The sequence below is a fragment of the Cyprinodon variegatus genome, unplaced genomic scaffold (genome assembly GCF_000732505.1).
Source record: "Cyprinodon variegatus isolate N-32 unplaced genomic scaffold, C_variegatus-1.0 Scaffold980, whole genome shotgun sequence".
NCBI lineage: Eukaryota > Metazoa > Chordata > Actinopteri > Cyprinodontiformes > Cyprinodontidae > Cyprinodon > Cyprinodon variegatus.
Window position 1 is genome coordinate 5,072 of NW_015151433.1, and position 15,401 is coordinate 20,472.

The 15,401-nt window shown below is 41.4% G+C and overlaps 1 protein-coding gene across 1 annotated transcript; it reads right to left on the reverse strand.

Annotated features, from left to right (window-relative positions):
* Nucleotides 1–692: 692 nt before the first annotated feature.
* Nucleotides 693–12,969, reverse strand: plppr3 (phospholipid phosphatase related 3). Its single transcript, XM_015399005.1, has 8 exons — nucleotides 12,738–12,969; nucleotides 10,486–10,594; nucleotides 9,759–9,944; nucleotides 4,884–5,010; nucleotides 4,159–4,354; nucleotides 4,020–4,077; nucleotides 3,681–3,854; nucleotides 693–2,773 (listed from the first exon to the last, which is right to left on the reverse strand). The coding sequence occupies exons 2-8, from the start codon at nucleotides 10,588–10,590 to the stop codon at nucleotides 1,409–1,411; spliced, it is 2,211 nt and encodes a 736-aa protein (XP_015254491.1). The 5' UTR covers nucleotides 10,591–10,594; nucleotides 12,738–12,969; the 3' UTR covers nucleotides 693–1,408.
* Nucleotides 12,970–15,401: the final 2,432 nt, after the last annotated feature.

Here is a 15,401-nt window from a genome sequence, read left to right on the forward strand (position 1 = left end):
TTCTGGCTCTGTAGTATGGCTCTGGTTCTGGTATTAGGTTCTGGATCTAATCTTGGTTTCTAAGTGTAGTTGAGGTCACACAAGTTGGTTGTTTTCCAAGCAGTTCTGCTTCCAGAGAGAATCTGTTTAAATATGTCCATGTGGCCTTTGACCTCTGACCAATCTCTGTGGATGTCCTCTGTCAGAGACCAAAATTGACTTTTGTAGAATGACATGACAGAATTGGCTGAGTCTGATCCACTCTGAAAGTGTCATTGAGGAGTGTCCCATCCAATAACATCATCATTTTTTTTTCACTTTAAACGTCATTAATTCAACAGATCTAATCCTATTGACAACAAAGCTTTGCTACATTATTGTTATTAAGTTTCTTGATTTATGGCTTTCAAAACGGCCAAAACAAAGGGCTGGTTATACTCCCGCAGCAGTGTGTCGCAGTTAGTTTGTCGCAGATATTTTTGATTTATGCCCAATATTGAAGCGTGGTCTGCGATATGTTATTCCACGCAACAACCCAAGGGCGCAAGCTAGCTGTGGGTCTAGATACGGCCGAGGCTGTGAGGAAGAAGGGGCAAGTTTGTGCGACAAGGAAGGGACATGAGGGCGAAAAAGGGCGGGGACCCAGGTGGAAAAAGGGTCCTAGCGTTATTGCGCACCTCGCTCTTCTAGCTGGTCCATCTACATGAGTCGTTTTCCACAATGGCGGTCATACAAACAAAACAAGCCGTCCCAAACAGGAAATACACATAGTGTAGATCGGATGTAGATTTGACCAATCAGAGGCCTCCTGTCTGTGGCACTGTCTGTGGTCACCTACATTTTTGTAGTGCTGCACCAGTGTATTTTTGCAGAATTGTTGTGGCGCAACTGCGTTTACTACGACACACACGCAGACGATTTGGTATAAACCAGCCTTAATTGTGCTATTAATCACCTTTACATTATTGGTTGTGTTGTTGGTAGTTCTGTCCAGATGTATTTTCTAAAGGTGGTATATTCCATGTGATCTTCTGTCGAGTTTGCTACTGTTCATGTGTTGTAGTATACAGATGCTATTGTCCAGAAACTTAAAATATTTTATCGTCCAGGTGTCATTCAATGCAAGTGTCATAACATTCAGTCTTGTTTTGTTGAGTTGTGTTATTTACAAAGTTTATCATCCAGGTGTTTACTGTCCAAATGATGCCACTGCACTTAGAACAGCAGATGTCATATAGTCCAGGTTCCATACAATCCAATGGTCATACTGCCCAGTTGTATCTTGTAGAGATGTAATTTAGTCCAGGTGTCATGCCATTCAGGTTTTACATAATTCCTGTGTCATGTACTTGGTGTATTACTGTTGGGTTGTTTTAAGGGGACATTGATACATTTTTGTGGAAAAGCCTTTATCTTGCAGGGTAACAAGTTAATCCTTGAACCTCCGACCCTGCAAGCTCTTATAATAGTTCTCCTGTTCAGTCTGATTCCGGATTTCTCGATCCAACATAACTAGTGCTGTTTTGCGTCTCATGGCCATTTCCCTGCGTTGAGCTTCAGCAGACAGCTCCATCTGTAAGGCAGTGTCAATGGAAGACACTGGTGATGCTGAAAGGCGTGGATTAAAGCTGCTAGCACGGGGAGCTGAATCTCCCCTGTTCAGCTTGTTGAGGTCGTAGGAGTCTCGTGGGTCATCTCCATTGGAAACAGAAGCCCAATCCCACGGATTTCCGTTCCCAGCCAGGGGAGGGGCCTGTGGAGGAGGTGGAGTTTGCACAACTGGATGGTAGGGGGCGTGGGCATTAACTGTAATAATGCCAGGTCCATCTCGCTGGCGGTCTGATGGCTGGCGACAATGTGGCGAGTCTGTGTTGGAGGAGGTTCCAGAACCGGTGGAAGTTGTCTCAGAGGATTTCTCGCAAGATGAGGAAGGAAGGAGACCCTGTTGTTTTGACATCGCAATAACCTGCATGAGGCGTGGCTGATTTGCAGTTCCCCGGCTGGATCCTTCCCCGCTCGTCTTCTCCCGGATGGCGAGCCACTTGGCCCTAGTCAAGGCACTTTTTGGGGACACTGGTGGGGGTCCAGCCTCAGGGATCTGTGGTGGTCTGGGAGTTGCCACAGCTTTGGCGCCACCTGGAGGAGGGGTGGGGTTGCGACCTGAGCCTCCCCTGACAGCGTGTACTGAGGGCTGGTAGATTGGGGCCTGAGAACCAGCATCATCAGTCCCTATAGAGCTTACTTCAGAACCGTCCTCACTGGGCTCACAATCCACATCGTCTCGAGTTCCAATGCCTCGCATTTCAATAGATTTCTGCTTCCACTCTGAAACAAGCTGCTGTGACCTCATTGGGTCCAATGGTACCTGTACAGCCTTTAGACGTCGTTGTACTGGCTGCGCAGGCGGCACCGGATCCCCTTGCAACTCATTGTTACCAAGAGCACCATTAACATTCATGCTTGTTCTCGGTAGAGTGTTACTGAAAGTCAGCATGGTTTCTTTTCCCATTGGACTCCGAGGGGCCAGCAGCTCCACATCAACACTGGCCCTCTTTAGGCTCCCCATGGAGCCCTTTTCCCTCTGCAGGGGCCTGAGGGCTTCCAATTGCTCTATTGGTGCAGGAGCCGTTGCAATCTCATCATTACTCTCAGAGGCAGAGGCAGGACCCTTGTTGTAAACTGACTCATGTCCACGCTCTGTCAGGGCTCGCAAGGGGTCTTCCATTGGAGGGGGAGGTGGGGTAGCCTGAGCAAATTCATCAGAAGACTTGAAATTGGCAACAGCATGAAGAGCCTGGATGATGAGAAATAAAATCAGACATTAAGAAAGAACCTGGAATGCAATTACATATTCCTGCTGCCGCCCAAGTACATCAGGTAAAATACAGCAGGTACTTTAAGACTGTTGGGTAGAAAAGCCTACAGTCCAGTGTCCGGACCAGGGTAGTTTAACAAACCTGTCCGTAGCTTTTCTACTGTTACCTACAGATTACCTCATTCAGACAGTATCTTTCCTAGAGCCTCAATCTAATCTCAATAATCTAAAAGGAACAACTCTTGAAAACTTCAACAGAATGTAAATTAAAAACAATGAGATGCGGTTTAGTGAACTTAATATCTAATGCCTGTTAATGTTAAGATAATCTGTTACTTAATTTTTCTATTTTGTCCCATATAAACCTGGCTTCATCTAGAGGACTTTATTAGTACAAAAAAGTCAGCTCCTCAGGTTAGAGTTTTTTTTCCCAATTTCAGACATAATGGGCAAGAGGGGAAAATCATCTTTCAAACAGATTTGTTCATTAATCCCGGTCAACTGATTTCACACCTGAATTTCAGAGAACAAAAACAACTATTCTTAATTTTAGATAAGTTCCCAGACTTTGTATCTGATTTAGTGATTAAAACTCTTAACAGATAACAGCAGGAACATGAATGGGAAATAAAGATTTGGCACCTCCACAGGCTTAGCAATTCAGAAGAAGTCTCCTAAAGAGTTATATTAATGTAATTCTCTGACAATTGCATCACCCCATGAAGACTTTGGCAACAGTCAGATACATCAGGATATAAAAACTGAAATTGGGCTTCCCGTTAAATTAAAGGAAACTGATGCTGGCTGATAAACTCCAGCTACTTGCTTGACTTAAATGTGTGCAAAGGAACAAGCAATATGACAGGGGTTTGTGTGTAGATCTCACCAGATATGCAGCAATGAAGGCTCCAATCAGGAAACCAACATACACGTCGATAGGATGGCTGCGATACTGTGTGATCTGAGTCAGCCCTGTCAGTGCTGCCGCTATGGCAAACCCAAACACCAGGACTGGCTTGAGTAACTTGGTGGAGTTGGAGATGGTGGAGTTAAAGTACATCTGAAAGGACCAGAACCAGCCGAGACAGGGAAGAGAATCAACAACAGGCTTTTGACCAATGTTTTCAGAGAGGTTGTAAACTTGCCAAACCATTGCCATTTTTGGAGAAGCAAGCAGGAGAACAAACACAGGTTCCCTCTTTTGTTCAGAAACTGTATCACTCACCGAAACATAAACGGCAGCGAAAGCTGACAGAGTTGCATGCTGGGAAGGAAACGTCCTCCTGTCAGAGAGACATCAACCTGTCATTAACAGTGAGGCTTTACTCAAAGAGAATAACACCAAGAAGAACAGAGGTCTGCACCTTGCTGCCACAATGGCGTGCTGGTCATGTCCTGAGCAGATATCTTTGGTGATGTAAGCATTTTGATCACATGACACACCTGCCAGTGTGTAGTTGGGTTTACATACGGTGAGAAAGAATGGGGCATGGTAACCTGTCGATAACTGGATAATGTCAGTGAGCAGCGCTGTTGCACAGAGCCCAAACACATGCACTCCTGCAGAGAGACAGAAACCAGCTCACATTTAGAAAAAAAAAAAAGCAAACAGGTTGTCATCCCGTGTTTCAAACTCTCAAGTAAGAAGTGGGTAATTAAGTGTATCATACAGGTGGCAGGTGTGGTCAAATGTGTCTTAGACTGACAGGTGACAGGTGTGTTATACGGTGGATCAGATAGGTGACACGTGTTATTAGATGTTTCAGATACACAGAGGAAAAGCCTTTTTATCAGCCGTCAATGAAAATCAGCTGTGCTGCAGAAGGGAAACCTCTAAAAGCTGCAGGACAGCTGCCCTCAAGGACCGACTTTGGTTATGCCTGCCATAGACACTAGTGTCATTAGGTGTATCTGACAGATGATAGGTGCGTCATCAGGTGTATTAGACAGGTAACAGGTCTGTCAACAGGCATATCAGGTGTAAGTGTGTTAAGAGGTGTTTTAGACAGTTTATAGGTATGTCATTAAGTGTCAAAAATAAGATGACAGGTGTAGTAAGTAGACAGATGTGTCAGGTAAGCAAACAGACCTACAAAGCGGACAGTCCTCCTCAAAAACGAGTTGAAGCTGCAGCCTCCAGCATTGATGCTTCCTTCAGCTCTATGGATCTTGAGGTGGGGATGTAAGCAGTAGATCACTGCTTCAACCAGCATGATCTGACACAAAAAGTAAAAAACAAAGCAAAAAACAAACAAACACCCACATTTAGCTGATTCAGGACCAGGTTTTATTCCTTCAACAGGTATCCTGCCACTTCTAGATCTCTCTCTGGTTCGACACACCTGATTGCTTTGTTACCACCTAAACTTGAAGTTATGTTTTCCAGAGGCCCGCTAATGACCTGATAATTTGATTCAGGTGCCTTAAAGCAAAGACACAATGAAAGGTTGCAGGACACAAGCACTTGAGAAATGGAGTTTGAAACCTGTGCTCTAGGGTGAGGAACACACTGTGATCTATGCATCAGTCCTGAGAGTAGGTCTTGAGACCATTAATACACCAACAAACAGTCTGAGACTGAAAAGGTCACAGTCTTATTGCTTCTTCACTGTTTTTATGGTGGATAGGTGTCAGCATGCAGTGATGAGCAAAATGCGCTGCAAAGATGTAATAGTGTTAAATCAAAAAATACAAATTCAAATGCAAAAGTACATTTCTCTGATCATAAAAACAAAATAGAACAGGAAGTAAACAAAAGCTGTGTATCAGACCACTAGGGGGACAATCAAGTCTAATGGGATCAGAACCTTAGTAAACAGATTGTCACAAAAAGCAAATGTATATTTTCCTTCATGTCAATTTAAAGATGTCAAAAAGAAGCTTTTTTTTTAAACTTGCTTTTGGTTGTTTGTTTTTTGTAGTTGCTGAATTTTTCTGTTCCAAATGTTTATTTTATTAATTTTTTTGGAGTTAACATCATTTATGTGTTAGTATTAAATTTCATCGTTTACTGTATGTTTTGCACCTGTAAGCAACCGTAGGTCAGAAGCATTTCACCATGGAACAAACTAAACATGTTAGTTTTCAGTATATGGAAAAATTAAAAGAAGAAAACAATCAAATTAGACCTTAAAGTGTGAGAAAATATAGTAAAAGAAAATGGTGAAACATTTAAAAAATAATAAAACGGTAATATATATGTGGGCAGATAATACTAGATAGACGGATAGAATTCCTTAATTCTACTCAGAGGGAAATATGTCTGTGCTAGAGCAGCAATTAAAATAATGAATAAGGAAGAAAATCAATAAAAACATATAATAAACAGTCTCTGTCCAACTTGGAGACTATTTAACAACAGAGTATTTGGAGTAATTATAACCTCAACACAACTCCAAGCAAGCAACTATACGTAGAGATCAGCTATCACTCTTCTTCTCTGTTATAAAGTCTGATCTGAGGAAATATAAAGTGGTGCAAACTTTAAGCAATAACAATGTTGAGTAAAGGTGTTTAAAAATCCACACAAACTTTTTTACTTGACAATTAAAACTATCATTTTTTAATCCAATTTAGAGTTAGAGTGGCTCAGGTTATCCAGAGCTATCTCTATAGTTAGGCTGCTATAGGGTTAGACTGCTGGAGGACCCTTCTTCATCTTTCTGCTTTATTCAATCTCTATTCTCCCAATCTGCAGAAGTTCTTAGTTTAATCTCTAATGTGATGCTCTTTCTGCTTTTTTCTCATCATGCTTCTTGAATCCCAGTCGACCGCTTATACTGAGCCTGGTTCTGCTCGAGGTTCCTTTCTGTTAAAAGGGCATTTTTCTGTCGCTACAAGCATGCTTGGCGTGAGGGATTGCCTTTAAGTTTATGAGTCGATGCAGGTTTTCCTTAGATAGAAAACTTTGAATCAATTTGACTGTATGATCTGATGAACTGTAAAGTGCCATGAAATGACATATGTTGTGAATAGGCGCTATAGGAATAAACTGAATTTAATTGAATATCACAAACGCTAACAGCTTCCTGTGTTTTTCATCTTTAGATTGAAATGTTAATCAGTCTTGGCTCCAGAGAGGAAACAGTGGGGCAAAAAAGTAGCCACTAATTATTCAAGTGCTTCTACTTAGAAAGACGAGAGAGGTTTGCCATTTTCTCTAAATGTAGACTTAAACCAAGGGAGACCAAATGAGGAACAAAATAATACAGGTAATGAAACAGTTTGATTTTTAAAGTATTTATTTGTAAATTATGGTTTAATATGAGTATTTAGTCAATAAAAAAGTTCAACTCAATACTTTTGCACCATAATAATTGTTGGCAATGATAGACGTCAAATGTTTCCTGGCAGTCTTAACTAGGTTTGCTAACACTGTTGGTCCATTCCTCCATCAGATCTCTTTAGAGCAGTGAGGTTTTGGGGCAACACTGACTTTAAACTCCCTCTACAATTTGTCTGTGGGTTTTAGGACTGGAGACTGATGGGGCTACTCCAGGACATAGAAATACTTTTTACTGAGACTTTTTTCTTCTTTTTTTTGGTCCATCTTCAATGCTCTCACTGATGACAAGAGGTTTTGAAATAAAATCTTATGATACATCACCCCTTTTATTATTCCCTTATCATGGATCAATCGTTCACTTTGCAGAAAAAAAGGCACCAAAGCCATTAATATTATTAATGCAGGTAACAAGTGTAGCAAAGAAGAGCTTCTTAAAGGAGAACTTACAAGTTTTGACCAAATACATATTTTCCAGCATTATTTATAAAATAAATTCTTAAAATCCTACAATGTGTCATTTAGATTTTTTCCCCATTTTGTCTCTCATAGTTGAAGTGTAGCTATCTTTGTTAGTAGAAAAACTTGCACAACCAGTGGCCTGCTAAATAGTTTCTTGATTAACTGTAGCTGTCAATGACTTTGATCCCTTAGGAGCATAAAATGCATTTGAATAAGAGAACAACTTCTATTCTTATTGAGAATTAAATGTCTAATCATCCTATCAACTCCTAACTAGTGATGTGTAATGATCCAACAGGCAGACAAGCTGTAGACAGTCATACATATCTAAATTAGAGTTAGTTCCAAATTATTGACCAGTGTTAGCTTTGGTTCTGCTGGAGTACATCTGTAGGACCCCCTCCTTCCATCATATTTCCCCTGTTCTTCACCAACTCCATTGGCTCCCAGTTCAATTCAGAATTCAATTTAAAATCCTTCTCTATACTTTCAAAGCCATCCATAACCTTGCTCCTCCATATCTGTCAGACCTCCTTCACATTGCCACCTCCTCCCGCTCCCTTAGATCCTCCTCCTCCATCCACCTCACTGTACCCCAAGCTCGACTTGTCACCATGGGGAGCAGAGCCTTCAGCCGCTCTGCTCCCCAGCTCTGGAACTCACTTCCTCCCGACCTCCGCAGTATTGACTCTCTCCCCTTATTCAAAGCCAGACTCAAAACCCATCTGTTCCAGCTCGCTTATCTGTGAATACACTGCTCTTTTCCCTATCCATGATTGTTTTTTTATGTTCCTATATCTATATTTTGTATTTTCATCTCTTTTTATTTATCTTTTGTATTATTTGTAAAGTGACCTTGAGTGTCAAGAAAGGCGCTGCTAAATAAATTGTATTATTATTTATTACTATTTAGGACATCACCATAGAGGAAGTCAGAGGTACTGGCCTCCTGCGACATGATGAGGTTAATAATTTTCCAGGGGAATTATCATGAACCTCTGCATGGAGCTGACCCCTGCCTCACAGAGGGAAACCAGGAGGAACCACACCCAACTGACAACAGTAAAACATCCGTTTCATACCGCTGTCTTTCTATGTTAATGAGTCTCCAGGTTTGGATGTTCAAATATTTAAAGCGTTCTGTGGCATCTGGTGGCTGTTAGAAAAACAAAAATAATGATGATGAAAACCTGATTGTATCTTAATATGGCTGAAGTTTTAAGGTGACTGCATTTTTTTAAGTAAATTTTAAAGGTGAATGATTAAATAGGTCCAAGTCAATTATCATCAGTTAAATGCTGCAAAAAATCTTCCATCACCAAGAAGGGTCTTGTTTGGAGATTGATAGACTACGAAAGAGAAGATTGCTTTTAAGAGGATTCTACTTAAAATAAGTGAATCTGCCAATGCAGTGAGGCAAATGCACTTTGCAAGACTTCTTAAAATCATGATAGATATTTTGCTAACAAAAAGTATATAAATCTCAAAACAAGATCTAAGATTGGAGTGCAGTCCGTTCTGTCAATGGATATAATCATATCAATTATTTTGTATGACACAGCAAAAAGTAATCTAAAATGTAAAAAAATCTTAAAAAGACAGGGTAAATAAGATGATTGCCAAAGAAATTTTTATTTATCTTTTTTTTTTTACTATTTGAAATAAGAAGATGTTTGTTTTTTTATTTATTGAAATCATCTTATTACATTAGTATAATGTCTTGCCTACCTGCTCAAATTTAGGCAAAACACACCCCTTTTCAAGAAAATTTACTTATGTCAATTTTTTGTAGTGTATGTCTTAATTACAGGGGCCATTACAGGGGCCAGGATCAGTTCTCCACGGGCTCTGCCTAGGACCGCCCATGGGCTCCATGTTGGAGGCTCTTGGCTGCAATGTAGTTCAAAGAGGCTAAATTCAGCCACTGATAGTGCTCATCTATGTTTATTAGGTTAAAGGTGAGCATCATCTGCTGCAGACCGAAACCTTTCTGGTATCAAATGTAACAACTGGTGGTGGACCGCCAAAGTGCTGATACTCCTGAGCCAGCTTTAAAGGTTATTTAGTTTGTCTTCTTGTCTTTTGCTGAGGTGCTACTCAATTGCCACCTACCTGGTGGTACTCCAGATGAGTATCTAATGACCTGTTCCTGGCTCCTTTTATTCACTGTTTTCTCTGAAATTGTATCTAAGGGTGTAAAGTGTCCTAATTGATTGGTACCGAAGCAGCTGGGCCGGCGAAGGCGAGGCTCAGCAGCATCAGCAGCGGGATCAGCTCATCTCCTCCATCCACGTACGGCATGCTGAGGTCTCTGTCATGGCACCGGAAACCCACCTGAGCCGGCTGCACCACATCCGTTAGCTCAAGGAAGTACAGCGACACCATAGAAGAAGCCACAATGGGCAGCTGCACACACACACAAGACAGAGAGCCAGGATCAAAACTGATGCAATAAAGGGTCAGCTTTGAATAGCCCCACCTGGAGTGAAACATTGTACATCTACTGAGGTCTATGAGTTTTGAAAGGGCTATGGGTCCATTTCTGAGGTTGGACTCTAGAGAATCACAGTCAGGACCAATATTATACGGAGAAAACAAAGAACACTGAAGAATGTTCCAAAGAAAGGCTGAGCTATGAAAACTACTCCAAGAGATAAACAACAATTCATCCAGGAGGTCCCTGAGCATCTAAAGCTCTGCAGGCCTCACTACCTCAGTTAGGGCCAGAGGTCATGGTTCAGCAATGAAATGGCCTCCATTGGGAAGATCCAAGACCAGAACCACTGTTGACTAAAAATACCAGATTAATGAAAAAAGTACCATGATGGTCCTGAAAATGTTAAGAAAAATGTCCTGTCTACTGAAGTGAAGAATGTGGAAAGTAGTATTTCAGAACAGGACACTATACCTACAGACACTGAGAGAGTGGGAATTAGATGTTTCTAACCTCCACAAAGTAGAAACATGGCAGAAGTGTCAAACTGTCCTTTGGAGGTTTCTTCTTCATCTTCTCTGTGGGTGAAGAGCTCATCATCATCATCATCATCCTCATCAACCTGGAACACAAACAAATTAATCAGATGCTTTCAAGATTTTTTATCTATCAGGCTCATCTCCTGTGGAATCAACTCCCAGGTTTGAGCCATGACCCAGACACCTGACAACTTTGAAGAATAGGCTTAAAGGTTTCCTCTTTGATAAAGCTTATAGTTAGAGTGTATCAGGTTATTCTGAACTATCTCTATGCTGCTAGAGGCTTAGGCTGCTGGAAGACATGGGGACCACTTTTCTTACATTCTTCTTCAACTATGAATAACACGTATATATCTCCATCTGGATATGATCAAAACCTTTTCGAAATTTTATTTGATGTATCAGTTTCATTTTTTCACATTAAATCTTCGGAACACTTTCAACTCAAAAGTCTAGTCTCTGAATAGAATCATTGTGTGTACCCATCCTGGACCCTAACTCTACCCCAGCTGTTGATCCAGCTATGGTTTATCCGCACCTGGGAGTGGTTAGATTGAAGATTGAATATCTGGAAAGTGAGTTCACCACAAGCAGGATGAGAGGAATTGACATATGAGCAAGCCATTTGAGTTGAAGAAGAGTGGAAGAAGAAAAACAGGGGATTTCTATTTTCATTTAACAATAAGTTAAGACTTGGTTCTAAATGTCTAGTTGTCCAGTTTTGTCCAGTTTTAACAGAGTGTCCGTGATTCATATAGATGTTGCAGTGGTTGGGAAGAATACTGGATGGTTTAAACTCAAACCACTTGAAACACTTAAACTTCAAGTTTAAGTGTTTCCTTGGCAATCGGCACCTACAGAACTTTTTACGCACAGGCACATTATCAGTTAATAAATGAGTGATCCCATAAACCTGTCAGCCTTGACATGAAGAAGTGTCGGTCTTAACCGCGATCGTTCCTTGTGACAGACTGATAATAGTGCCTTGTGGGACTCCAAATCTCAACTGAGTTTGAATTGAAACCAGTGAAAAGGGAAATATTACTGCCTTAAATCCAATGATTATTCATCCTTAAATTACCAGAGTTTCCTAATCTCCTATTAGATCCGTGTCTGGTCTCTAACTGGATCTAGATTAGAGCAGGATTTTCACTAAATGTCATGATCTGGCCTGTTTGCTCTCCCTTAATTAGTCATTCCTTTTACTTGGATAAAAACTGGACCTCCCCACATATAGAGCCAAAAACCAAGAGGACACCGCAGGGGAGGAACAGTGGACGATTAGGAGACGAGACAAACACAAAAACCCTCTTTCCAGGACAGAAACCAAGGAATAAAACTGACAGGCTAACAGAAAGGCAAGTAATGATCTGGCACTGAATGCTCAGGCTGAAATGAATATAACCAAGAGGAAACAGGTGAGAGGAATAAATTATATTAGAGGCAGGGAGGGAAAACAGGTGAAAGGAATGACTAATTAAGGAAGAGCAAACAGGCCAGATCATGACACTAAATGTCCTAAACATTTAAAAAATAATATGATTAAAAACATGTTTCTGCAATGTTTTCCTGAAATATCAATAAGATGCAGACGACTAAAGCTCTGGTTCTGGAAAGCCCAAACTGGGCTGCTAGAACAGAGCATAGATTTAACAGATGGCTGCTGCATCTCTGGTTGTTTTGATTCTATGAAGGTGGGTCTGTATTTATGCTGTGGAGGTTCAGTTTCTATTTTTGCAAGAAACTGAAAATAAGGAGGTCTCAGACAGCAACAGCCTGTAAATTAGATGGGATCAGGCCTTATACTGGAGCTGTTGGATCTGGAAGCAGTTAAATCTACCCTGGATCATTTGGCTTTGTGCTGGATCAGCCCTAAGACCATCAGCAAGCTGTGGAACGGTCCACAAGTTCTACAATGGAAAGGTCCAATACTGGAGAGCTGTGCAGGTCCATTAATGGACCGGAACAGAACATGGACATCTGTCATAGAAACATGGAGGTTTCCCATCATCATCCTCCTCAGATCAACCACCTCAGGCTCACTGCCAATTAACCTCCCACCAATCAGAACACTGGGATACAGATGTTACTGCGGCGCGTGCAGGATTCATATCTCTGCGGAGCGGATAATCCGGATCGCTCCTGAAATGTTCCCATTCTTAACCCGCAACGCGTGTGCATGCATAGCCAAACACGCATTGACGGAGGAGAACGGGTTGGTCTCACCTCAGATCATGGAGCCGCTGGGATTCCGGATCTCTGCTGCAGAACCGGACCGCCTCAGCAGGATACCTGCTCTAGTGGATCGCGGGCCTTTGGCTCTGGTCCAGTCAGTTTGGGTGCTGGAAGTGTCGGTTCCGACCCATGCGGTTTGGGTTTTCAATGCGTTCGTCTGATTTGAAACCTGAGATCTGTCAACGTTTTCTGGCTGGTGGGGATGCTGCTGCTCGGCGGGGGCGTGCGTCTGCGCGTGCACGTGTGTATGTGGGGACAGAGAGAGAAACACAGAGGAGAGAGAGGCAGCTTCTGAGAGCAAACTGGCTCTAATGGTTCTGACCTACAACCAGAACACCTGACAAACATGGAGAACCAGCTTCAGAACCTCAGATCTTTTAATCCAGGTAGTTTATCAGATCAGATGTCAGCTGGATCCTCTCAGTGAACTAAAATAATAATATCACACTGGAGAAATTCACCTCTGCATTTAACCCATCCCCTTTGGGGAGCAGTGGGCTGCCATTCTGCAGCGCCTGGGGAGCAGTGTGGGGTTAAGGGTCTTGCTCAGGGACTCAGAGTGGAGGCTGTGGGGATCGAACTTGCAATCTTCTCAGAGCATAAGTGCAGGGCTCTAACCACTGGGCCAACACTCCCTACTATGCAGGATCTCCAGATTCTGTTGCATTGATCTCCTACAACGGTCCAAGCTCTTGTGTTGGTTCCATGGTTCTAGATGTAATGCTGTGAGTGGTACCAGTGGGCTACTAATGTCTCCTCCTCCTTGGCTTGGACTGGGTCACTGGGTGTGAAAAATGTTTGAAATCATCAAACTGTTCGATCCCCATAGTCCTGCAGCAGAGCCTTCAGGAGGGAAGGTGCTGCAGGTTTCTGCTGGGATCAGTTTCCTGGACCGGTCAATCTGGATCGATCTCATTAGATTGTTGTATCAGGATCGGCCTCTTCAGATCAGTCTCCTTGGATTGGTCAGACTTTCTTCCATAGACTTCCTGTATCTCTTACTCTCTAAATTGGTCTCTTTCTAGATCAGTCTCTCTGGACCTTTCTCTTCGGATCAGTCTATCTGGTTCCATCTGTCTGGATTGGCCTACTTGCATTAGTCTCTCTGAGCTCGCCTCATCTGGTCTCTGGGATACCTGCCCATTCCTTAGGGATTCATAAATGACCAGTGTTCTTTAAATCAAAACGTAAATTATTAGAGGTCTTAACTCTTGTTAGATCATTTCAACATTTAAATGTCCTTTAAAACGGCTCTCGTGCTGCTCTGCTCTCACATTAGTTATAGACCTCACTCATAGAGCCCTTATTAGTGCCAGTGATATTTGGATGCAGTGATGCAGATGCATTTTCTGTGACTTTAGTTTTTGATACAAAATTGTTTCAGGTTGTGCTTTAAAAAGGTCCATGCTCTTGTCTGCTAGATCAACCTTTTTGGCAGGTTTCCATAGGGTGAATGACTGAAAATTTTCTTCAATTAAATGAAGAAAATGGTGAGGTTATCATTTTTATGTTAGAACATTGTCTCAGATCTCTGGTTTGTCACTCAGTTAATCTTCCTTTCGGCATGAGATAAAATCTTAACTCATGCTTTTTTTTTTTAAATCTTGTCTGGATTGCACTTTACTTGTATGCTGACCTGATCGGACCACCACCAAAATGTGTTCATAAGACTTCTAGGTTCTGTTTAACTGTAAGATGCATTTCACACAGCAAAAACTATCTTAAAATGTGTAAAAGATTCTTAAAATAAAAGTGTATTTACCCTGTACAAAAAAACTACAATGCAGCAATTGAGTTAATCCCTTCCCATTGCAGCTCCAGCCCCTGTACAGGAGAGCAGAAGACCTCTCCTATTCACCCAGGCTAATAATTTCCTTTAACGACCCCCCTTTCAGACACTTAGACAGGTATGGGTCATTGCAGGCTAACAAAAGAAGCCAAATGACCCCCATTCCAAAGGGATGGACCCCTTCGTCCGTTTCAATTTGCATGTTTTTAAAAGACTACTGTATAAAACCTCAAACTCAAAGCTATACATGACATTTTGAAATGAAAAAGCTTCTTTGGATGGGAAGCGAAAAATCTTCCAACTTGGAAAGAAAGTCCAGTGGATTGTTTTTAATTTTCTTTTTTTGGAATGACTATGACTATTAATATGAGTGGGTATATAAGATGTCTGCCAATGGAATCAGTATGTTTAGGCTTAAAATAAGATAATCAAGTGTAATGCGCTGGAAATAAGAGACAACAGTAATTTTTTTCTTATTTTAAATGTAAATGGTCTTATTCAATTTGCAAAGTGTCTCACTTACAGCTCAATTCAAGGGAAAAAAAATGCAATTAATTTTAGAAAAATTCACATAGATTTAATTTTTTTGCAGTGCAAGATGTCAGTTTTGAGTCTACACTGAAAAAAATAATGCAAGCATTATTGGTATTTACTTCATCATATTTAGTTACTTTAACACAATTGCTTTATGTTAGCAGGATAGGACATAAAACAATTGCGTTAAAGTAACTAAATATGATCAATAGCAAAAACGATTGCATTATTCATAGCCAGACATCTGTCTTTATCTCCGAATACCAACATCCTTTTACCTCTATTTAGAGCCTTGAGGCAGACTGGCAGGTTCTGTTCCACAATATTTCCTG

What these genes read in the sequence shown, in the direction of transcription:
- plppr3 (XM_015399005.1), bottom strand. Translation starts at nt 10,590, where the DNA reads ATGAGGATGATGATGATGATGATGAGCTCTTCACCCACAGAGAAGATG. An exon ending in CACGCCATTGTGGCAGCAAG is followed by an intron (nt 4,078 to 4,158) that starts GTGCAGACCTCT and finishes TCTCTCTGACAG; the next exon opens with GAGGACGTTTCCTTCCCAGC. An exon ending in TCGCTGCCGTTTATGTTTCG is followed by an intron (nt 3,855 to 4,019) that starts GTGAGTGATACA and finishes TGGTCCTTTCAG; the next exon opens with ATGTACTTTAACTCCACCAT.